Here is a 24,218-nt window from a genome sequence, read left to right as displayed (position 1 = left end):
TCATTTACGTCTGGAAATGAGAAGCAACCTGTCTCCTGCAGTCTATCTGATTGCCGTTCTGAAAAGCACCGTACTTAGATCATCAGTACTTACAGTGTCATCACCTACACTTCAAAACCACCCAGTTCCTGTTCCTGTAACAGTCATTGAGCAGTCACTATCGCACTCAGCCTGGCTGTGAACCAGTTTGTCACATGACATAGCGACAGCCAATCTCAAGGACACCAAGACAGCCATTCACCTAAAATGGCTACGCATTAAAACCTGTCCACTTGCACAATTTGCTCTCACTCCACAGTGTTCACCATCACATCCTGACCTGTAACTGTCATTGCTGCTTGTTGAAGTGATCACATGTAGCGATATGATCTGATTCTTCCCAGATCAAAATATACTCATTCCTAGCATGCAGCCTGCATTCAGACATTCCGGAGAAACAAGAGGCTGTTGGGAGTGATACAATGTCACATGACCAAGAACAGAGTATGACAACAAGAACTGGCAGGAGTCTGACTTCCTTTCTTACCTGGCCAATGTATAAAACATGAGCTGAATAAGGATAGAGTATTGTATAAGACACTGGATTAGTGGTGCTGGAAGAGCACAGCAGTTCAGGCAGCATCCAAGTAGCTTCGAAATCGATGTTTCGGGCAAAAGCCCTTCCTGATGAAGGGCTTTTGCCTGAAACGTCGATTTCGAAGCTACTTGGATGCTGCCTGAACTGCTGTGCTCTTCCAGCACCACTAATCCAGAATCTGGTTTCCAGCATCTGCAGTCATTGTTTTTACCTTATTGTACAAGACAGTTAGGGCTATAAATGGTTAACTAATACCACACAATATGCACACTCCCTACCTACAGCAGGTGGACTGCAGCAGTTCAAGAAAGCAGCTCACCACCACCTTTTCAAGGGGTGACTAGGGACAGGAAATAAATAGGGCTCAAAACTAAAAAAAAAGCTCCACCCATCAGGATATAGAGGTCTGTTCTTGGGAGTCGCTAACTAGTTCTTCCAATGAGTTCTGCATATGATCATGAGAGGGTATATAGTGCTTCAGTGATTCAGCTTTAATGCTTCAAGTAATGATGTGAATTACTCTGATGTCTTAGCTTCATGTAATAAGTAACTAAGTGATTTATAACAAACCTACATCCAGTATTAGAATCCCTACAGTGAGGAAACAGGCCATTTGGCCCAATAAGTCCTCACTAGCCCTTCAAAGAGTATCCCACCCAGACCCAGTCCTCTTCGCCTATTACTCTACATTTACCCCTGACTAAAGCACCTAGCCAACATATCCCTGTGCACTATGGGAAATTCAGCGTGGCCAATTCACTTAACTCTACATTGTTGGATTATGGGAGGAAACCCATGCACACACAGAGAGAATGTGCAAACTCCACACAGACAGTCACCAGAGGCTGGAATCGAACCCAGGTCCCTGGTGCTTGAGACAACACTGCTAACCAGTGAGCCAATGTGCCACCCATAGGAATTGGCATTGTTCACCCTAGAGTTGAAGGGTTTCTGCGTGGTATCCTCCCCCCCGTGGAATCTGTCGATCCGAGTGATATGAGCAAGAATGATCGATGGCATTGAATCTACACAGGGCATCCCAAATATTTCCAACAGAGACCAACAGAAGGAGGAAGCAGCATTGAAGACAACACAGATTTAGTTTTAAACATTATGTTTAACTTGTGAAAAACAAAACAATAGATCGCTTTCTAAGCTCAACTGCAATTAACATCTTCTTGACCTTTTATTCTCTCCAAAACATATCTGATCAAGGCTATGATAATAACTGCTTATGTTTATCTAGCACCTTTAATAACAGGATTAATAAAACTGACATTGAGCCAAAGAGGAGGTCCTGTTAGAACTGAACAAATGTTGAACAAAGGGGATAGAGAGCTGGTTTAGGGAGGGCCTAGATACGTGAAAGCATGGTCTCCATTCGTGGAGTGATTGAGACAAGGGATGAACATAGAACAACACAGGTCATGAACGGGCCCTTCAGCTCACAATGTTATGCCGAACATGATGCCGATTTAAATTCATCCCTGCTGCCTGTCCTTGGTCCACATTCCTTGCATATTCATGTGCTTATCTAAAAGTCTCTTAAACACCCCTATTGTATCTGTCTCCACCACCACCCCTGGCAGCACATCTCAGACTCCTGCCACTCTCTGTGTAAAAAACGTGTCCCTCACATCTCCTTTGAACTTTCCCCCCTCTCACCTTAAATGCACGCTCCCTAGCTTTAGAGATTTTAACTCAAGGAAAAAGATTCTGTCAACAGCTTCTATGCATCTCATAAGACTTCTATCAAATCTCCTCTCAGTCTCTGCCACTCCAGAGAAAACAACCTGAGTTTTTCGAGTCTCTCCTTGTTGTTCGTGCCCTCTAATCAAGACAACATTCTGGTAAATGTCTTCTGTGTCCTCTCCAAAGCCTCCACATCCTTCCTGTAATGTGTTGACCAGAAGTGAATGCAATACTCTCAGTGTGGCCTAACAAAAGTCTTATGAAGAAGCAACATGCCATCCTGACTCTTGTACTCAATGCCAATAATGGCAAGCATGCCTTCTTTGCCACCCTATCTACTTGCGTGGCCAATTTCAGGGAGCTATGGACTTGAACCCCAAGATTTCTCTGCACATCGATGCTGCTCAGGGTCCTGCCATAAACATGATACTTTTCCTGAAAGGAAGGAGGACAGAGAGTATCGAGTCTTCTTCCAGTATGGATTCTCATAAACTGCAGACTGAGAAAGCTCTGTCAGTGCCAGTTCAAGTCCATCACTGAACCATTGTAGCATCAAAGGGCTCTTGGAGGTTACTGTTGTATGGAAAACTGAAGCTGTGGAAGATGAAAATTGAAAATGGAGGTGTTGGTGGAGAGGAGCTGAAAAATGTGTCACTGGAAAAGCGCAGCAGGTCAGGTAGCATCCAAGGAGCAGGAGAATCGACGTTTCGGGCATAAGCCCTTCTTTCTAAAGAAGGGCTCGTGCCCGAAACGTCGATTCTCCTGCTCCTTGGATGCTGCCTGACCTGCTGCGCTTTTCCAGCAACACATTTTCAGCTCTGATCTCCAGCATCTGCAGTCCTCACTTTCTCCTAGTTGGTGGAGAGGAAGTCAATTCAGTCAGTCTCTTCAAAATGAACCAGCCAGGCTGAAAATACTTTCTGGAAAACCACTTGGGTCAAATAAAGCTTACATAACTGTTAAATTGTTCTAATAGAACCTCTGCTGAAAATATGTTGCTGGAAAAGCGCAGCAGGTCAGGCAGCATCCAAGGAGCAGGAGAATCGACGTTTCAGGCATGGGCCCTTCTTCAGGAATGAGGAAAGTGTGTCCAGCAGGCTAAGATAAAAGGTAGGGAGGAGGGACTTGGGGGAGGGGCGTTGGAAATACGATATATGGAAGGAGGTCAAGGTGAGGGTGATAGGCCAGAGTGGGGGTGGAGGCGGAGAGGTCAGGAAGAAGATTACAGGTTAGGAAGGTGGTGCTGAGTTTGAGGGATTTGACTGCGACAAGGTGGGGGAGGAGAAATGAGGAAACTGGAGAAATCTGAGTTCATCCCTTGTGGTTGGAGGGTTCCTAGGCGGAAGATGAGGCGCTCTTCCTCCAACCGTCGTGTTGCTATGGTCTGGCGATGGAGGAGTCCAAGGACCTGCATGTCCTTGGCGGAGTGGGAGGGGGTGTTAAAGTGTTGAGCCACGAGGTGGTTGGGTTGGTTGGTCCGGGTGTCCCAGAGGTGTTCTCTGAAACGTTCCGCAAGTAGGCGGCTTGTCTCCCCAATATAGAGGAGGCCACATCGGGTGCAGCGGATGCAATAAATGATGTGTGTGGAGGTGCAGGTGAATTTGTGGCAGATATGGAAGGATCCCTTGGGGCCTTGGAGGGAAGTAAGGGGGGAGATGTGGGCGCAGGTTTTGCTTTTGTTGCGGTTGCAGGGGAAGGTGCCGGGAGTGGAGATTAGGTTGGTGGGGGGTGTGGACCTGACGAGGGAGTCACAGAGGGAACGCTGATAGGGGAGGGGAGGGAAATATATCCCTGGTGGTGGGGTTCATTTGGAGGTGGCGGAAATGACGACAGATGATACGATGTAGATGGAGGTTGGTGGGGTGGTAGGTGAGGACCAGTGGGGTTCTGTCCTGGTGGCGATTGGAGGGGCGGGGCTCAAGGGCGGAGGAGCGGGAAGTGGAGGAGATGCGGTGGAGGGTATCATCGATCACATCTGGGGGGACATTGCGGTCTTTGAAGAAGGAGGCCATCTGGGTTGTACGGTATTGGTACTGGTCCTCCTGGGAGCAGATGCGGCAGAGACGAAGGAATTGGGAATATGGGATGGCGTTTTTACAGGGGGCAGGGTGGGAGGAGGTGTAGTCTAGGTAGCTGTGGGAGTCGGCCGGTTTATAGTAAATGGCCGCGTTGATTCGGTCGCCCGAGATAGAAATGGAAAGGTCTAGGAAGGGGAGGGAGGAGTCTGAGACAGTCCAGGTGAATTTGAGGTCGGGGTGGAAGGTGTTGACCTCAAATTCACCTGGACTGTCTCAGACTCCTCCCTCCCCTTCCTAGACCTTTCCATTTCTATCTCGGGCGACCGAATCAACGCGGCCATTTACTATAAACCGGCCGACTCCCACAGCTACCTAGACTACACCTCCTCCCACCCTGCCCCCTGTAAAAACGCCATCCCATATTCCCAATTCCTTCGTCTCCGCCGCATCTGCTCCCAGGGGGACCAGTTCCAATACCGTACAACCCAGATGGCTTCCTTCTTCAAAGACCGCAATTTCCCCCCAGACGTGATCGACGATGCTCTCCACCGCATCTCCTCCACTTCCTGCTCCTCCGCCCTTGAGCCCCGCCCCTCCAATCGCCACCAGGACAGAACCCCACTGGTCCTCATCTACCACCCCACCAACCTCCATATACATCGGATCATCCTTCGTCATTTCCGTCACCTCCAAACGAACCCCACCACCAGGGATATATTTCCCTCCCCTCCCCTATCAGCGTTTTGAAAAGACCACTCCCTCCGTGACTCCCTCGTCAGGTCCACACCCCCCACCAACCTAATCTCCACTCCCGGCACCTTCCCCTGCAACCGCAACAAAAGCAAAACCTGCGCCCACATCTCCCCCCTTACTTCCCTCCAAGGCCCCAATGGATCCTTCCATATCCGCCACAAATTCACCTGCACCTCCACATACATCATTTATTGCATCCGCTGCACCCGATGTGGCCTCCTCTATATTGGGGAGACAGGCCGCTACTTGCGGAACGTTTCAGAGAACACCTCTGGGACACCCGGACCAACCAACCCAACCACCTCGTGGCTCAACACTTCAACTCCCCCTCCCACTCCACCAAGGACATGCAGGTCCTTGGACTCCTCCATCGCCAGACCATAGCAACATAACAGTTGAAGGAAGAGCGCCTCATCTTCCGCCTAGGAACCCTCCAACCACAAGGGATGAACTCAGATTTCTCCAGTTTCCTCATATCCCCTTCCCCCACCTTGTCTCAGTCAAATCCCTCGAACTCAGCACCGCCTTCCTAACTGGCAATCTTCTTCCTGACCTCTTCAACCCCACCCCCACTCCGGCCTATCACCCTCACCTTGACCTCCTTCCACCTATCGTATTCCCAACGCCCCTCCCCCAAGTCCCTCCTCCCTACCTTTTACCTTAGCCTGCTGGACACACTTTCCTCATTCCTGAAGAAGGGCTCATGCCCGAAATGTCGATTCTCCTGCTCCTTGGATGCTGCCTGACCTGCTGCGCTTTTCCAGCAACCCATTTTCAGCTCTGATCTCCAGCATCTGCAGTCCTCACTTTCTCCTCTAACAGAACCTCTGCCAACCACAGAAAGATTTCCAAATAAATACAAGTTGGTTGAATTGAATAGCATGTGTATTGTGTTGTTGTATTACCTATAAAAGGCTAGGGACTAACTGGCCCAGTATGTGCTTCAGTGGTAACACTGATGGAGAGTCAGTCTGCAGCAGGCTGCACAGAAAGCTTCAATTAAACAAAACATTGTTCCAAAATTAAGTTGTGTAATTATTCCAAACCAAAAGACAAGCACACTCAGGGTAAATAAGTCTTTTTCTGTTTGGTAAAATATAACCAGCTGGATGCCACATTGTTCAATTTTCGGTCTCTGATTTTTAAAAAAAGTCTATATTAATGACTTTGGTGCAGATGACATTAAACATCGAACATAGAACAGTACAGGCCCTTTGGCCCACGATATTGTGCCGAGCATTTATCTTAATCTAATATCAATTTAACCTGCACACCCCTCAATTTACTGCCATCCATGTGCTAAGAGTCACTTAAATGCCCCTAATGTCTCTGGCTCTACTACCACTAATGGCAGTGCATTCCGCGCACCCACCACTCTCTGGATAAAGAACCTACTCCCGTATACCTTCTTCCAATCACTTTAAAGTTTTGACTCCTTGTGACAGCCATTTCTGCCCTGGGGAAAGGTCTCTGGCTATCTCCTCTATCTATGCCTCTCATTACATTGTACATCTCTGGTAAGTCACCTCTCTTCCTCCTTCTCTCCAGTGTTGAAAGCCTTAGCTCGCTCAAGCTCTCTTCATAAGACATACCCTCCAGTCAAGGCAGCATCCTGGTAAATCTCCTCTGCACCCTCTCTAAAGCATCAACATCCTTCCAGTAATGAAGTAACCAGAACTGGACACAATAATCCAAATGTGGACTAACCAGGGTTTTCTAGAGCTGCAGCAAAACCTTGTGGCTCTTAAACTCAATCCCCCCGTTAATGAAAGCCAAAACGGCTTCTTAACGACCCTATCAACTGGGGTGGCAACTTTGAGGGATCTGTGGACATGAACCCCAAGATCCCACTGTTCCTCCACACTGCCATGAATCCTGCCTTTAACCCAGTAATCTGCATTCAAATTCAACCTTCCAAAATGAATCACTTCGCATTTATCCAGGTTGAATTCTAGCTGCCACTTCTCAGCCCAGCTCTGCATCCTGTCAATGTCCTGTTGCAGCCTGCAATAGCCCTCAACACCATCGACAACACCACCGACCTTTGTGTCATTGGCAAACGTACTAGCCCAACCTTCCACTTCTTCATCCAAGTCATTTATAAAAATTACAAAGAACAGCAGCCCAAGAACAAATCCCTGTGGTCCACCACTGGTCACCAACTTCCAGGGGGAATGCTTTCCATCCACCACCACTCGCTGTGTCCTTTCAGCCAGCTAATTCTGTATCCAGACAGCAAAACTCTCCTGTATCCCAGATCTCCTAACTTTCAGAATGAGCTTACCGTGGGGGGACCTTATCAAATGCTTAACTGAAAATCCATACACAGCACATCCACTGCTCAAACTTGGTCAACGTGTCTCATCATCTCCTCAAAGAACTCGATAAGGCTTGTGAGGCATGACCTGCCCCTCACAAAGCTACGCTGATTATCTTTAATCAAACTATGTTTGTCCAAATGGTCACAAATCCTATCAGAATCCTTTCCAATACCTTGCCATCCACAGATGTAAGACTGACTGGTCTGTAATTCCCAGGGATTTCTCTATTCCCTTTCTTGAACAGAGGAGCAACATTTGCCTCCCTCCAATCATCTGGTATTACTCCAGGGGAGAGTGAGGATGCAAAGGTCATCGCCAGAGGTGCAGAAATCTCATTCCTCGCTTCCCGTAGTAACCTTGGATATATCTGGTCTGACCCTGGGGACTAATCTATCTTAATGCTTCCCAGAATTTCCTGCACATCCGCTTTCCTAACATCAATCTGTTCAAGCCTATTAACCTGATCCACGATGTTCTCACTATCAACGAGGTCCGTCTCTCTAGTTAATACTGAAGCAAAAAACACATTTAGGGCCTCCCCTACCTCTTCAGACTCCAGGCACACGTTCCCTCCACTATCCCTAATCAGCCCTACCCTCTCTCTGATCATTCTCTTATTCCTCATGGATGTATAGAATGCCTTTCGGTTTTCCCTAATCCTTCCCACCAAGGCTTTTCTCTACCCCCTCCTAGCTCTCTCAGTCCATTTTGAGTTCTTTCTTAGCTACCCTGTAATCCTCTAAAGCTGTGCCAGAGCCTTGCTTCTTTAACCTTAAGTAAGCTTTCTTCTTCCTCTTGATGAGAAGCTCATCTTCTCTTGTTTTCCAAGGCTCCTTCACCTTACCATTCCTTTCCTGTCTCAGTGGGACAAAGTTATGTAACACTCTCAACAAGTGCTCCTTAAACAGCCTCCACATTTCTGTTGTGCATTTCCTGTAGAACAATTGTTTCCAATTTATACTCCACAGCTCCTGAGTAATACCGGTATAGTTTCCCCTCCCCCAATTACAAATCTTCCCATACTGTCTGTTCTGATCCCTCTCTGTGGCTATGGTAAAGGTGAGGCAGTTGTCACCGAAATGCTCTTCCACCGAGAGATCTGACACCTGGCCTGGCTTATTGCTGAGCACCAAATCCAATATGGCCTCCCCCCTAGTCAGCCTATCCATATACTGAGTCAGGAATCCTTCCCTGACATATCTGACAAAATCGGCCCAACCAGACCATCTGCACTAAGGAAGTCCCAATCAATATTGGGGAAGTTGAAGTCACCCATCACAACAACTCTGTTACATCTACACCTTTCCAAGATCTGCTGTCTAATCTGTTCTTCCATCTCTCGGCTGCCATTGAGGGGACTGTAGAAAACTCCCAATAAAGTTACTGCTGCTTTCCTGTTACTACGTCTACCCATACTGACTCAGTACAGAAACCATCCTCAACAACCTCCTTTTCTGCAGCTGTGTTGTACTCTAATTAGCAATCCTACTCCCTTCCTATTCTTTTTAAAATTTCTAATCCCTGGAACATCCAGCAACCATTCCTGCCCATGTGAAATCCATATCTCTGTTATGGCCACAACATCATTAGGGCGGCACGGTGGCACAGTGGTTAGCACTGCTGCCTCACAGCGCTAGAGACTCGGGTTCAATTCCCGACTCAGGCGACTGACTGTGTGGAGTTTGCATGTTCTCCCCGTGTCTGCGTGGGTTTCCTCTGGGTGCTCCGGTTTCCTCCCACAGTCCAAAGATGTGCAGGTCAGGTGAATTGGCCATGCTAAATTACCCGTAGTGTTAGGTAAAGTGGTAAATGTAGGGGAATGGGTGGGTTGCGGGTCGGTGTGGACTTGTTGGGCCGAAGGGCCTGTTTCCACACTGTAAGTAATCTAATCTAATCATAATTCTAAGTACTCATCCATGCTCTAAGTTCATCACTCTTATTCCTGACACTCCTTACATTGAAACAGATACAATTAAGCCCATCCCTTTGCCCTATCAACCCATCCTGACAGACTCTCTGCATTCTATTTCTGCCCATTCAACAACTACCCTCTCCTCTGATCTGTAGCTCTGGTTCCCATCCCCCTGCCAAACTAGTTAAAACCCTCCTGAAATGCTCGAGCAAATCTCCTACCCAGGAGATTGGTGCCCCTCCAGTTTAAGTGCAACCTGTCCTTCATGTACAGGTCCCACCTTGCCCAGAAGGTAGCCCAATGATATAAGCATCTGAAGTCCTCCCTCCTGACCAACGCTGTAGCCACGTGTTTAGCTGCACTTGCTCCCTGTTCCTCCCTTCACTAGCATGTGGCATCAGTAATAATTCTGAGATTACTGCTCTACTCGATGTGCTTTTTAGCTTCCAACCTAACTCCCTGAAAACACTTCTTAGATTCTCAAATCTTTTGCTAGCCATGTCATCGGTGTCAATGTGTACCATGACTTCTAGCTGCTCACGCTCCCCCTTCAGAAACTTGTTGACTTCAAACAGGTGGGAAGTAAGTTGCAATGAAGACATAAGAAATGGATATTGATATAGGTGGATGGGCTAAAATTTAATGGACAGATGAATTTAAATGTGGATGAGTGTGAGGTTATCCATTTTAGTCAGAAGAATAGAAAGGCAACTTATTATTTAAATGGAAAGAAACTTCAGTGTGCTTCAATGCAGGGTGGTTTTATGTTGCTCTGTATGATTGCAGAAAGCTAGTATGCAGGGACAGCAGGTAGTCAGGGAGTTAAATAGAATTTTGGCATTTATCTGTAAAGGAATAGAGTATTAAAGCAGGGAAATGTTGCTGCAACTATGCAAGGCAATAGTGAGACTGGACCTGGAGTATTGCATACAATTTTGGTCCCCTTACCTGAGGAGGGATGTAGTTTTATTGGAAGCAGTTCAGAGGAGGTTCACTAGATTGATTCCAGAGATGAAAGGTTTGTCTTATGAAGAGAGACTAAACAGTTTCGGCCCCTACTCTCTGCAGTTTAGAAGGTGAGAGGAGATGTGATGGAGATGCTAAAGGCGATTGACTAAGTAGACATAGAGAGGATGTTTCCTCATCTGAGACAATCTAGAATGCGAGGTCATAGTTTTAGGATAAGGCACGGCAGACTTAAAACAGAGATACAAAGAAATTATTTCTCTCGGAGGGTTGTGAATTTTTGGAATTCACTCCCCAAAAGTGAGGGCATTGAGTAAATGTAAGGAGGAGATAGACAGACTGTTAATTAGTAATGGGTTGAGAGGTTATGGAGAGCAGCTGAAAAGTGGAGTTGAGACTGAGATACATTCAGCCATGATTATGTTAAATGGCGGAGCAGGCTCGAGGGGCTGAATGGTCTCTTCTTGCTCCTTGTTCTTATGTTCTCAGCAATAGGAAAGCTCCTGTTGGTAAATGGTTGAGGAAAAGAGATGGAAATTTGTTATATTGATATCAAAATAAAGGAAAGCTTGAGCAAATCAGTTTTGTTAAAGCACTTATCTAGTCTAAAATATATCAATATCATGCTGATGCTTAGGCAAAAAAAGGCATCTATTTGTGGTGTTTGGATCTTTCATTCTTACTGTAAGTATCATAGTATTCATTCTCCTTTAGTGTCTTTTACTAAAGGGGATGCCAGGAATGATTTGCACAGCCAGTGCCCCCTTGAGATGATGAAGGGCAGTGATGGATAGAAATCGGTAGTATTAATGTAACAGTGCAGGGAGAAGGAAGTTTGCAATCATAGAATCCTTAAGTGTGGAAGCAGGCCATTCAGCTCATCGAGCCCATGTGGATCTTCTGACAACCATTCCACCCAGATCTGCACCTCCACCCTGTCCCTGTAACCCTGCATTTCCCATGGTTAACCCTGTGCACTATGGGGCAATTTAGCATGGCCAATCCCACCTAACCGACAGATCTTTGGAGGAAACTGGAGCACCTGGAGGAAACCTATGGAGTCACAGTGAGAATATGCAAGCTCCACTCAGACAGTCGCCTAAGGGTGGAATCCTGTGAGGCTGTGGTGACAGACATGGTGTTTGGGGGTGTGAGAGGGAGAGTTACAGAGAGAGAGAGGGAGAGAAAGAGAGAGAGAGAGATTGGAGCAGGAATACGATACATAGATCTGCTATTTTCTTGTATTCTGTCAAGGACAGTGTGAAAGCTGCTGAGCATGCCTCATCAATTGTTGAAGAGTATTCATCTCCTGAGTGCATTTTAGCCTGACCATATTCATGGGTGTTTACAGAGAGTCGAGTGTGTGGTGCTGGAAAAGTACAGCAAGTGAGGCAGCATCTGAGAAGCAGGAGAATTGACATTTTGGGCATAAGCCCTTCATCAGCCCTTCATTATGAAGACCTTATGCCTGAAACATCGACTCTTCTGCTCCTCAGATGCTACCTGACCTGCTGTGCTTTTCCAGCACCACACTTTCAACTCTGATTGCCAGTATGTGCAGTCCTCACTTTCGCCCTGTTTCTAGAGAGTGTTTGGGATGAAGAACTTGAGGATGGTTATGGTTAAAGTGCTAATGTCATCAGGCTCAGAATTCATAGGCATACAGGAATGTCCAGAGGAATATGAGTTCAAGTCCTGTTACTGGTGGAATTTAAATTCAATGAATACATTAGGAATTGAAAGCTGGTCTTAGTGACTGTGTAAACCACACAATTTATATTTTTAAAAACAAAACTGTCTTTTGAGAGTTTCTGATATGGTCAGTACCTGCCAAAAGACACTTTTCATCTTTTGAAGCAAGCAAGAATGTGATTGGACAATTGACCCTTGCTGTGTCACAGCTCCCATTCAGAGATACCTGTGGAAAAGAAAAGGGGAAATTCTTAGAAATGAATCCATGATATTCTCGGTCAATCTGCAAATCTTATAAGGTATGGTCTGTGAAATTACAATGTCAACATAACCAAGAAAGGTCATTTGACTCATCTATATTGTCAGCTCAGTAGGTCCCTTGTGGTGTAACAATCTTTCTTGTGCATGAAGGAACTAGTGGCTGGTCTCACAGAATCCCTACAGCATAGAAAGAGGCCATTCAGTCCTTTGAGTCTGCACCAACCCTTCGAAGAGCATCCCACCCAGCCTCCTACCCTATACCTGTAACCCCACAGAGGTTGGTTTTCGTGAGGTGGTCACACCTAAGGTGCAGGCAGAGTGTCACTGGGTGACCACCAGGAAAGGCAAAAGGAGTTGCAGAGAGTGCAGGAGTTGCCTGTGGCCATTCCCCTCAAAAGCAAGTATGCTATTGGGAGAGGGGATGACCGTTCGGGGAAAGCAGCCGTAGCCAGGTCAGTGGCACTATGACTGGCTCTGGGGCACAGCAGGAAAGGGTAAAGGTCAACAGGATCTTAGTGATAGGAGACTCGATAGTTAGGTGGACAGACAGGAGATTCTGTGCTGGCAAATGGGAATCCAAGATGGTGTGTTGCCTCCCGGGTGCCTGGGTCTAAGATTTCTCAGAGTAGCTGCAGAACATTCTCAAGGGGGAGGGTGAGCAACTAGAAGTCATTGTACACGTTGGCACAAATGGCTTAGGTAGAAATAGGGATGAGGTCTTGCAGAATGATGATACAGAGCTAGGAAGAAAATTAAAAACCACAACCTTATCGGCGGTAGTCTCCAGATTACTTCCGGTGTCATGTGCTAGCGAGGGTAAGAACAGGAAGATATGGCGGATAAATGTGGGGCTAAAGAATTGGTGAAGGAGGCAGGGATTCAGATTTTTAGATCATTGGGGTCTTTTCTGAGGCAGAGGTGACCTATTCAAGAGGGACAGGTCGCACCTGAACTGGAGGGGGACCAATATCTTCATGGACAGGTTTACTAGTGCTGCAAGGGAGGGTTTAAACTAGGTTGGCAGGGAATCCTCAACAGCAGGGAGGCAACAGCAGAGCTGGAAGGTGATACAGTAATCAGAAATAGTAAAGGTCAGGCTGGAACATGACAGGGAGGAAGGAATGCCTGTTGGTATTATTTTGATGCAAGAGGACTTACAGGTAAGGCTGATGAACTCAAGGCGTGGATAGGTACATGGGACTAGGATATTATAGCAATTACAGAAATATTGCTAAGGGAGGGACAGGACTGGCAGCTTAATGTGCCACAGTGCAGGTGCTTTCGGCAGGTCAGAGATGGTGGAAAGAGAGGAGGGGGAGTTGCATTTTTGAATAAGGTCAGTATCATAGAATTAATCAGAGATGGAATAACTGAAGGATCATCCATGAGGCTTTGTGAGTGCAGCTAAGAAATAAGAAGGGGATAGTGATGTTATTGGGGTTGTACTATTGGCCCCCAAATAGTCAACAGGAATTAGAGGAACAAATGTGCTGGAAGATTGGGGAAACTTACAGGAGCAATAGGGTTATCATAGTTGGGGATTTTAATTTTCCTAAAGTAGACTGGGACTGCCATAGTGTGAAGGGCTTAGATGGGGTGGAATTTGTTAAGTACATTCAGGAACGTTTCCTCAAGCAGTATAGAGAGGGCCCTACTTTGGAAGGAGCAAAACTCAATCTACTCTTGGGAAATAGGGCAGGACAGGTGACTGAGGTGACATTGGGGGAGCACTTTGGGACCAGTGACCATAGTTCTATTAATTTTACAATAGTCATGGAGAGGGACAAAACTGGTCCACAGGTTCAAGTTCTAAATTGGGACAAAGCGAATTTCCAATGAAATTAGACAGGAACTTTCAGGGGTTGATTGGAGTCATTTGTTTGCAGGTGAAGAGACCTCTGGTAAGTGGGACGTCTTTAAAACTGAGATGGCTAGAGTTCAAGGTCTATAATTTCCTGTGAGGGTGAATGACAAGGTTGACAGGAATAGGGAACCCTGGATAACAAGAGATATTGAGGCTTTGACCAGGAAAAAGAAGGATGTATGGCTCAGATACAGGCAGCTGGGATCAAGGGACTTCCTGGAGGTGTATAGGGGATGCAGGATTTTACTGAAGGAGGTAATCAGGAGGGCGGAAAAGGGGCATGAGATAGCTTTGGCTGAGAAAATTAGGGTGAATCCAGAGATGTTCTTTAAGTATATTAAAGGAAAAAGAATAAAGAGAGAGAATAGGACTCCTCAAGGACCAAAGTGGGCATCTATGTGTAGAACCGAAGTCCTCAATGAATATTTTTCCTCTGTGTTGGCCATGGAGAAAGACATAAGGACTTGGGAACTTGGGAAGTTAGTGGTCATATCTTGGGGACAGTTCATATCACAGAAGAGAAGGTGTTGGATGTATGAGAGTATATAAAAGTGGAATAATCTCCTGGTCCTGACCAGATATATCCAAGATCACTGCAAACAACGAGAGAGAAATTGTGGGGACCCTGGCTGATATTTTTGTATCATCATTAGCAACGGGTGAGGTCCCTTAAGACTGGAGGGTAGCGAATGTTGTGTTGTTATTCAAGAAGGGCTGCAAAGAAAAGCCTGAGAACTATAGACCAGTAAGCTTAACATCTGTGGTGGGTAAGTTACTTGAGAAGATTCTGAGAGATAAGATCTACATGCATTTGGAAAGACAGGGTTTGATTAGGAGTAGTCAGCATAACTTTGTGCATGAGAGGTCATGCCTCACAAACTTGTCGGCATTCTTTGATGAAGTGACCTGGAAGGTTGAAGATGACAGGATGGTCGATGAGGTCTATATGGATTTCAGTAAGGCCTTCGATAAGGTTCCACCTGGTAGGCTGCTCTGAGACGTTAGATCATTTGGAAGCTGAGGGAGCTGGCAAATTGGATACACAATTGGCTTGATGGTAGGAAGCAGAGGGTAACAGTGGAAGGATGCTTGTCGGACTGGAGGCCTGTGACTAGCAGAGTGCCTTAGGGGTCGGTGTTGGACCCATTACTGTTTGCTATCTGTGTCAATGATCTGGATGAGAATGTACAAGGCATGATTAGTAAGTTTGCTGATGATAGTAAAATAGGCATCATCATGGACAGTGAGGAAGGTGGTCAGAAATTGCAGCAGGACGTTGATCAGCTGGGGAAGTGGGCGGAGAAATGGGAAATGGAACTTAATGTAAATAAGTGTGAGGTCTTGTATTTTGGAAAGTCAAACAGAGGTAGGAGTTTCATGGTGAATGGTAGAAGGAGTGTAGTGGAACAGAGGGACCTTGGAGTTCAGGTCCATGGTTCACTTAAAGTGGAGTCACAGGTAGATAGGGCAGTGAAGAAGGCTTTTGGCACACTGGCCTTCATCAGTCAGGGCACTGAGTATACAAATTAGGAAGTTGTGTTGCAGTTATATAGGATGTTGGTGAGGCCGCACTTGGAATATTGTGTTCAGTTTTGGTCATCTTGCTATAGAAAGGATTTTATTAAACTGAAAAGAGTACAGAAGAAATTTACAATGAAGTTGCCAGGACTCAAAGTTCTAGGTTATAGGGAAAAGTTGGAAAAGCTAGGACATTTTACTTTAGAGCATAGGAGACTGAGGGAATCTTATAGAGGTGTACAAGATCATGAGAAGCATGGATAGGGTGAATACACTCAGTCTTTTTCCCAGGGTTGGAAATTGAGGACTAGAGGGCATCAGTTTAAGGTTAGAGGGGAAAGAATAAAAGGGCACCTGAGGGGTAACTTTTCTACACAGAGGGTGATATGCATATGGAATGAGCTGCCAGTGGAAGTGGTTGAGGCGGGTACAGTAATAACAGTTAAAAGGCATTTGGACAAAAACACGGATAGGAAATGTTTAGAAGGATACAGGCCAAGTGCAGGGAAATGGGGTTAGTGTGGACGGACATTTTGGTCAACATGGACCAGTTTGGGCCAAAGGGTCTGTCTCAGTGCTATAGGACTCTGTGACCATAATCCACTCCTGGAAGCTACAGGACAATTTCCCATGGCTAATCGACCCGACCTGAACATCTTTGGACTGTGGGAGGAAACCGGAGCACCTGGAGGAAACTCACGCAGACACGGGGAGAACATGCAAACTTCACACAGACAGTCGCCTGAGGCTGGAATTTCCCTGGAATAAGGGTAATTCCCAGAATAGGCTTCACATTGAGTAGCAAGTCATTGAGCTTGCTTCAAGCATTCACAGTGCTGCTTAAATAGATGCTATAGTCCTTTAAGGAGTTGCAGCACCCTTTGTAAATCTCTCACGCCTGAGTTACATCAGCTCTGTACAGATAAAAATCTGCTACCTATATGTTAACATAGAACATAGAAAAATACAGCGCAGTACAGGCCCTTTGGCCCTCGATGTTGCGCCGATCCAAGCCCACCTAACCTACACTAGTCCACTATCCTCCATATACCTATCCAATGCCCGTTTCAATGCCCATAAAGAGGGAGAGTCCACCACTGCTACTGGCAGGGCATTCCATGAACTCACGACTCGCTGAGTAAAGAATCTACCCCTAACATCTGTCCTATACCTACCACCCCTTAATTTAAAGCTATGCCCCCTCGTAATAGCTGACTCCATACGTGGAAAAAGGCACTCATGGTCAACCCTATCTAAAACCCTAATCATCTTGTACACCTCTATCAAGTCACCCCTAAACCTTCTTTTCTCCAATGAAAACAGCCCCAAGTGCCTCAGCCTTTCCTCATACGATCTTCCTACCATACCAGGCAACATCATGGTAAACCTCCTCTGTACCTGTTCCAGTGCCTCCACATCCTTCCTATAGTATGGTGACCAAAACTGCACACAATACTCCAGATGCGGCCACACCAGAGTCTTATACAACTGCAACATGACCTCAGGACTCCAGAACTCAATTCCTCTACCAATAAAAGCCAATACGCCATATGCCTTCTTCACTGCACTATTTACCTGGGTGGCAACTTTCAGAGATCTGTGTACATGGACACCAAGATCCCTCTGCTCATCCACACTACCAAGTATCCGACCATTAGCCCAGTACCCCATCTTCTTGTTACTCTTACCAAAGTGAATCACTTCACACTTAGCTACATTGAACTCCATTTGCCACCTTTCTGTCCAGCTCTGCTGCTTATCTATATCCCGCTGTAACCTGCCATATCCTTCCTCACTGTCAACAACTCCACCGACTTTCATATCATCCGCAAACTTGCTCACCCAACCTTCTAGCCCCTCCTCCAGGTCATTTATAAAAATGACAAACAGCAATGGTCACAAGACAGATCCTTGCGGAACACCGCTAGTAATTGCACTCCAAGATGAACCTTTACCATCAACTACTACCCTCTGTCTTCTTCCAGCCAGCCAATTCCTAATCCAAACCTCCAACTCACCCTCAATGCCATACCTCCGTATTTTTTGCAGTAACCTACCATGGGGAACCTTATCAAATGCATTACTAAAATCCATATACACCACATCTACCGCTTTACCCTCGTCCACCTCCTTAGTCACCTTCTCAAAGAATTCAATAAGGTTTGTGAGGCACGACCTGCCTTGATCACATTATTCCTATCCAGATGTTCATAAATCCTATCCCTTACAATTCTCTCTAAGATTTTGCCCACAACAGAAGTGAGACTCACCGGCCTATAGTTACTAGGGTTATCCCTACTCCCCTTCTTGAACAAGGGAACCACATTTGCTATCCTCCAGTCTTCTGGCACTATTCCTGTAGACAACGAGGACATAAAAATCAAGGCCAATAGCTCTACAATCTCCTCCCTTGCTTCCCAGAGAATCCTAGGATAAAAGCCATCAGGCCCAGGGGACTTATTTATTTTCACCCTTTCCAGAATTTCCAACACCTCTTCCCTACATACCTCAAAGCCGTCCATTCTAATTAATTGTGACTCAATATTCACATCGGCAACAATGTCCTGTTCCTGAATGAATACTGATGAAAAGTATTCATTCAGTATCTCCCCAATCTCTTCAGCCTCCACACGCAATAGATCCTTGACTGGACCTATTCCTACCTTAGTCATTCTTTTATTCCTTTAATTGAGACAGAAAGAATAGCTCTAAGAAATCGAACAGTGCAGACTAAATTCAGAGCAAACAAATATAATCTCAAGCTTATCTGTCATTCCATGCAACAACTCAGTTGTGAGCTGATCCTGGGCCAGCAACAGCTCTTCCCAGAAATGTACACTGGAGGTTACCCATAAGAAGTTCAAAGGCACTTCCTGCACCTTGAACCTGAACATTCCATACCATTGCCACAAAGCCATCGTTGAATCCCACCGCGACTTTGTCCTGGCTTCTGATTGAAAGAATGCAGGTTGGGGTGGAGAGACTTAGGCCGGTGAGGTGGTAAGTGTTCTGTAGAGTGCCCTGGATTTCATCCCACACACACAATGTGCCCCCAAAAGACATGGTGAGTAGCGAGCTGTGGGATCCGAGCACTGCTGTACATGTGGTGTGGTCCAGGGTGCCACCGGATAGTTGGAACAGAGGCTGTCCGTTTTTCAGGTGCCAAGCCTTAATCTGAAAGCAAGAAAGATCAGAAGATGGACCGTAAGTACAGTTAGAATCTGGACAAGCAAGGGAATCTCTTACTTTACACAACAATCTGATTCCTCTAGCGCAATTATTTTCCCATTAGTCCTGCCACAGATTGAAGACAAACTTGGCAATGCCTAACATTAAAGTGAAACAAATTCTCTTCCAGTTTTTGGACAGTTTTGAGAAACTCCATCTGGGGATGGAGTCATGTGAAACAGCGCCTCGTCCTGGTACTTATACTGTGATTGACTCTCATCTACCAGTTTTCATCTCACAAGGTTTCAAATGAAATGGGGTCTGGTGCTATGACTCCCATCTTGAGGGGAATACATCCACATTAATCAGAAAATAAGACATGGGGGCTGGAGGAGGCCATTCAGCCCCTCATGTTTATGGGCAGCACGGTAGCACAGCAGTTAGCACTGCTGCCTCACAGCGCCAGAGACCCGGGTTCAATTCCCGCCTCAGGCGACTGTCTGTGTGGCGTTTGCACATTCTCCCCGTGTCTGCGTGGGTTTCCTCCGGTTTCCTCCCACAGTCCAAAAGATGTGCAGGTTAGGTGAATTGGCCATGCTAAATTTCCCATAGTGTTAGGTGAAGGGGTAAATGTAGGGGAATGGGTCGGTGTGGACTTGTTGGGCCGAAGGGCCTGTTTCCACACTGTAAGTAATCTAAAGTCTGCTCGCCATTTAATATGATCATAGCTCATCTCAGCTTCAACTCCATTTTCCTGCCCCATCTCCATAACCCTTTAACCTGTTACTAATTAAAGATCAGCCTATCTCTTCCTTAAATTTACACCATGGCTCAAATCATAAGGAAGAGGAAGAGGAGTAGGCCATTCGGCCACTTGAACCTGCTCCGCCATTCGGTAAAATTATGGCTGATCTGACATTCCTCACATCCACTTTCCTGCCCTTGCCCCATGACGCTTGATTCCATAACTGACTAACAATCTATCTATTTCAGCCTTAAATACACACAAGGACTTTGCCTCCCCAATCATCTGTAGCAAAGACTCTCAATCCTCTGAGGGAAGAAATTCCTCCTCATCTCAGTTTTAAATTGGTGCCTTTTTATTCTGAGACAATCCCTCTGATCCTCGACTCTCCCATGACAGGGAACATCAGCTCATCATTTACCCTGTCAAGCCCCTGAAGGATCCTATATGTTTCAATGGGATCACTCTCATTCAACTAAACTCCAGTGAGTCAAGTCCCAAACTGTTTGACCTTTGCCTATTAGACAATCCTGCCACACCAGGGATCATCCTGGTGAACCTCCTCTGAACTGCCTCCGATGCAGTTACATTTTCCCTTCAATAAAAGGACAAAATTGCATGCAGTACTCAGATTCCCTGTCTGTGCTCCTTGTGGGGCAACAGAGATCATTCAATAAAATAGCCCCATTAGGAATAAGCCTCAGTCCTCTTCTTTGATCTTAACGTATCAAAGGCATCCTGCTCATTTTGTAGGCTAAGGATGGAACTGAATTTAGAACAGGGGTTGATTAGTAGACTTAAAATTCATCGGTCATAATCTAATTAAATGGCAGAAGAGTTTTGAATGACCTCGATTAGTTCCCATATTCAATAAATTCAGCATAATATATTGTACTAGACTTTTTAAAAATTCAGTCATGGGATGTGGGCATCTCTGAATAGGCCAGCATTTATTGCCTGTCCCTAATTGCCCACAGGGCAGTTTAGAATCAATTACATTGCTGTAGGTCTGGAGTTATATGTAGGCCAGACCCGGTAAGGATGACTGATTTCCTTCCCTCAAGGACATTAGTGAATCAGATGGGTTTCCCAACAACAGGGCTGCACAGTGGCTCAGTGGTTAGCACTGTTGCCTCACAGTTCACCTCATAGCCTCAAACAACTGTCTGTGCAGAATTTGCACATTTTCCCCGTGTCTGTGTGGGTTTCCAGCCTCAATGCAGGTTAGGTGGATTGGCCATAGTGAAAAATACAGGGTTATGGGAACAGGGGATTGTATCTGGGTGGATGCTCTTCAGAGAGTCAGTGTGGACTGCTCCCATTCTGTGGTGATTCTATGAATTAACAATGGCTTCATGGCCATTATTAGACTTTTAATTCCAGATTCTTTATTGAAATCAAATTCCACCATCTGTTATAGCAGGACTTGAATCTGGGTCTCTGGATTAATAATTCCAGCAACAATACCATGAGGCAATCACCTCCCCAAGGGATACTTTTTTCTAGAGGCATTCTGAGTTGATAGAGTTTATGAGAAGGATAACCACTCTCCAATATTCGGATGGGAAGCTGAAAATGGAGGCAGTATTTCTGAAAAAGTCCAATGGTGGTGAATGATGTATTCTGCAATAAAAGAGTACAGACACCAGAGTTCCTAAATTAGGATGTCTATCAACAAACACATTGAGTTAGACCCTATCTAACACCCCCTGAGAAAAGGAACAGAAAGTGACTTCACCACAGGAAATGACATCACCAACCCAAAGAAACTCGAACACATAAATAGAAAGCAGGAATTATTAACAGTGCTTCGTCTGAGGCCCACTGATGATGTTATCTAGTAGGGTGACGAAATGTCTGGAAATGAACCATCCAGCTCAGCGAGCAAACCTACATCCAACACCTCAACCTCAATCTTCTCAAAACTCGCTCGGATGGTTAAGTCAGAGAGGACCAGTCCTTGCCTCAAGCCTAACTAGCACTCACCCACTATCTGACAACATGCACATGCTCACACGTCTTCCTGCTGTTTCCTGTCAGGGTTTTTAAGAATAATAAATAATGCTGCATTGGTGGGGGTCACCTCACAAACCTAGGATCCTGAGTCTGATTGGAACATCCCCATCATTTGCATCAGTGGCACACTGAGCTCCTCACACTGTATGAGTAGATTCTTGAAAATCAAATGCTTTTTGAGGGAAGATCCATCTAAGTTCCCTTTTGGAATTGTACCATAGAGCACAGGGATCTCATTTACAAACAGGGATCACAGTGTTCCTCTACCTGGGGGCCTGAGACCGAGTAGATCACGTCAGTAGCTTCGTCCACATGGAGCAGTGCAAAGTGTTCATAGCCGGAGTGATCCTCTGGGATGGAATAAATCTCTTTCCCGGTCAATAGATTCCACAGGCGCAGTGTATGGTCAAAGGATCCAGACACAGCTTGAGCCTTGTTGTGAATCACCTTGATGCACTTTACTTCGGCTATTACAAATAACAAATCAAAATGATTAGCAGGGACAGATCCATCAAGATGGATCCTGAATTTCCAGGTTCGTCGTGATATCCCACAATTATGTTTTTCCATTTGTTTCATGGGATGTCAGGCCATCCCAGCATTTATTGCCCATTCGTAATTGTCCTTGAGAAGGTGGTGGTGAGCTGCTTTCTTAGATTGTTGCAGCCCATGTACCCTAGGCAGACCCACTGCGCCGTTAAAGAAAGAATTCTAGGATTTTTGACCCAGCAACAGTGAAAGAATAGTGATGTATTTCCAAGTCAGGATGGTGAGTAGCTTGGAGGGGAACTTGCATGGTATTCCATGTATCTACTCCCCTTATCTATCCGGTCGTGGGTTTGGATGGTGCTGTCTATGGAGCTTTGGTAAATTCCTGCAGTGCATCTTGTAGATGGTATACAGTGCAGCTACTGAGTATCAGTAAGTAAAAACAATGACTGCAGATGCTGGAAACCAGATTCTGGATTAGTGGTGCTGGAAAAGCACAGCAGTTCAGGCAGCATCCAAGTAGTTTCGAAATCAACGTTTTGGGCAAAAGCCCTTCATCTGGAATAAAGGCAGTGAGCCTGAAGAATGGAGAGATAAGCTAGAGGAGGGTGGGGGTGGGGAGAAAGCAGCATAGAGTACAATGGGTGAGTGGGGGAGGAGATGAAGGTGATAGGTCAAGGAGGAGAGGATGGAGTGGATAGGTGGAAAAGAAGATAGGCAGGTCGGACAAGTCCGGACAAGTTTTCATGACATGGTTGAAGAGCTTCAGGGCAGAGGAAATGACCTGGGACTTGCAGTGGGAGAGGGACTCCCTGAGATTCTTGTAGAGAGAGGAGGAAAACTTCTTCAAGGCAGGCGTCCTTGCAAGAGGAATCGCAGTAGGGTTAAAAACAATGACTGCAGATGCTGGAAACCAGATTTTGGATTAGTGGTGCTGGAAAAGCACAGCAGTTCAGGCAGCATCCGAGGAGCAGTAAAATCGACGTTTCGGGCAAAAGCCCTTCATCAGGAATACCTGATGCCCGAAATGTCGATTTTACTGCTCCTCGGATGCTGCCTGAACTGCTGTGCTTTTCCGGCACCACTAATCAATACTGAGTATCAGTAGTAGACTGATTGGATGTTGAAGGTGATGGATGGGGTGCACCAGGACAATGTGTGGTGAGCCCCCAAGTTGATAGTTTAACACAAACATCGGTTTTCCTTTCGGACGCTTTCCCTGTCACCCTCCTTCCTGCCCTAATTAAAGGAACCTGCATTAATACCACTGACAACTCTGGCCTTTTCAAAGACAAACTTGACCTCAACAAATCTGAACTTGACATTTGACCTTAACATCTTTTTAGTTCTTCCCAGCCTTGTGTCGCTTTTGATCTTTTGAGAGTTCTCAGAGCAGTACAGGCTGTACTCACTCTTGTAGGCCTCACTCTTGGCTTAATCTTGCCTGCATTGGCCAGAGCACTGAGGACAAGAGTTGGGACATCATGTTGTGGCTGTATTCGATGTTGGTGAGATCACTTTTGGAGTACTGTGTCCAGTTCTGGTCGCCCTTCTGTCGGAATGATATTATCACATTGGAGAGGGTTCAGAAAAGATTTACAAGAATGTTACCAGGACTGAGGGGGGTTGAGTTATAAGGAGAGGTTGGAGAGGCTTGGATTATTTTCCCTGGAGCATTGGAAGCTGAAGAGTAACCTTATAAAGGTTTATAAAATTATGAGTGGCATGGATAGAGTGAATAGCCAGGGTCATTTCCCCACGGCTGGGGAGTCCAGAACTAGAGGGCAGAGGTTTAAGGTGAGAGGGGTGAGATTTAAAAGGGGCAACTTTTTCACACTGAGGGAGGCGCATGTATGGAACAAGCTGCCAGAGGAGGTAGTGAAGGTATGTACAATTACAACATTTAGAAGTACATTTGGATGGTATATGATTAAGAAGGGTTTAGAGGGACATGGGCCAAATGCTGACAAACGGGATTGGGTCAGATTGGGATATCTGGTCAGAACCGATGAGTTGAACCGAAGGATCTATTTCCATGCTGTATGACTCTATGATTCTATTTCAAAAATGGTCAATCGTATGCTTTGGATAACTCTTTGACAACCAGCTGCAATCTCCAAAGGTGACCTTTCCATTTTAGATTACATTACAGTGTGGAAACAGGCCCTTCGGCCCAACAAGTCCACACCGATTCACCACCCACCCATACCCCTACATTTACCCCTT

General features: G+C 45.9%; 1 protein-coding gene across 1 annotated transcript in view; it reads right to left on the bottom strand.

The window, feature by feature from the left end:
• nwd1 (NACHT and WD repeat domain containing 1) overlaps positions 1–24,218 on the bottom strand; it is a 72,642-nt gene that overhangs the window by 22,369 nt on the left and 26,055 nt on the right. Inside the window, exons 12-14 of the mRNA XM_072551430.1 lie at positions 21,771–21,970; positions 18,476–18,748; positions 12,067–12,157 (exon numbers count right to left, since the gene is read on the bottom strand). Coding sequence (XP_072407531.1) covers positions 12,067–12,157; positions 18,476–18,748; positions 21,771–21,970 — 564 coding nt within the window. The remainder of the gene's footprint in view (positions 1–12,066; positions 12,158–18,475; positions 18,749–21,770; positions 21,971–24,218) is intronic.

The sequence above is a fragment of the Chiloscyllium punctatum genome, chromosome 32 (genome assembly GCF_047496795.1).
Source record: "Chiloscyllium punctatum isolate Juve2018m chromosome 32, sChiPun1.3, whole genome shotgun sequence".
In the NCBI taxonomy this organism is placed as follows: Eukaryota; Metazoa; Chordata; class Chondrichthyes; order Orectolobiformes; family Hemiscylliidae; genus Chiloscyllium; species Chiloscyllium punctatum.
Note: the sequence above shows the minus strand (reverse complement) of the source record. Positions and strands in the feature narration are given on the sequence as shown.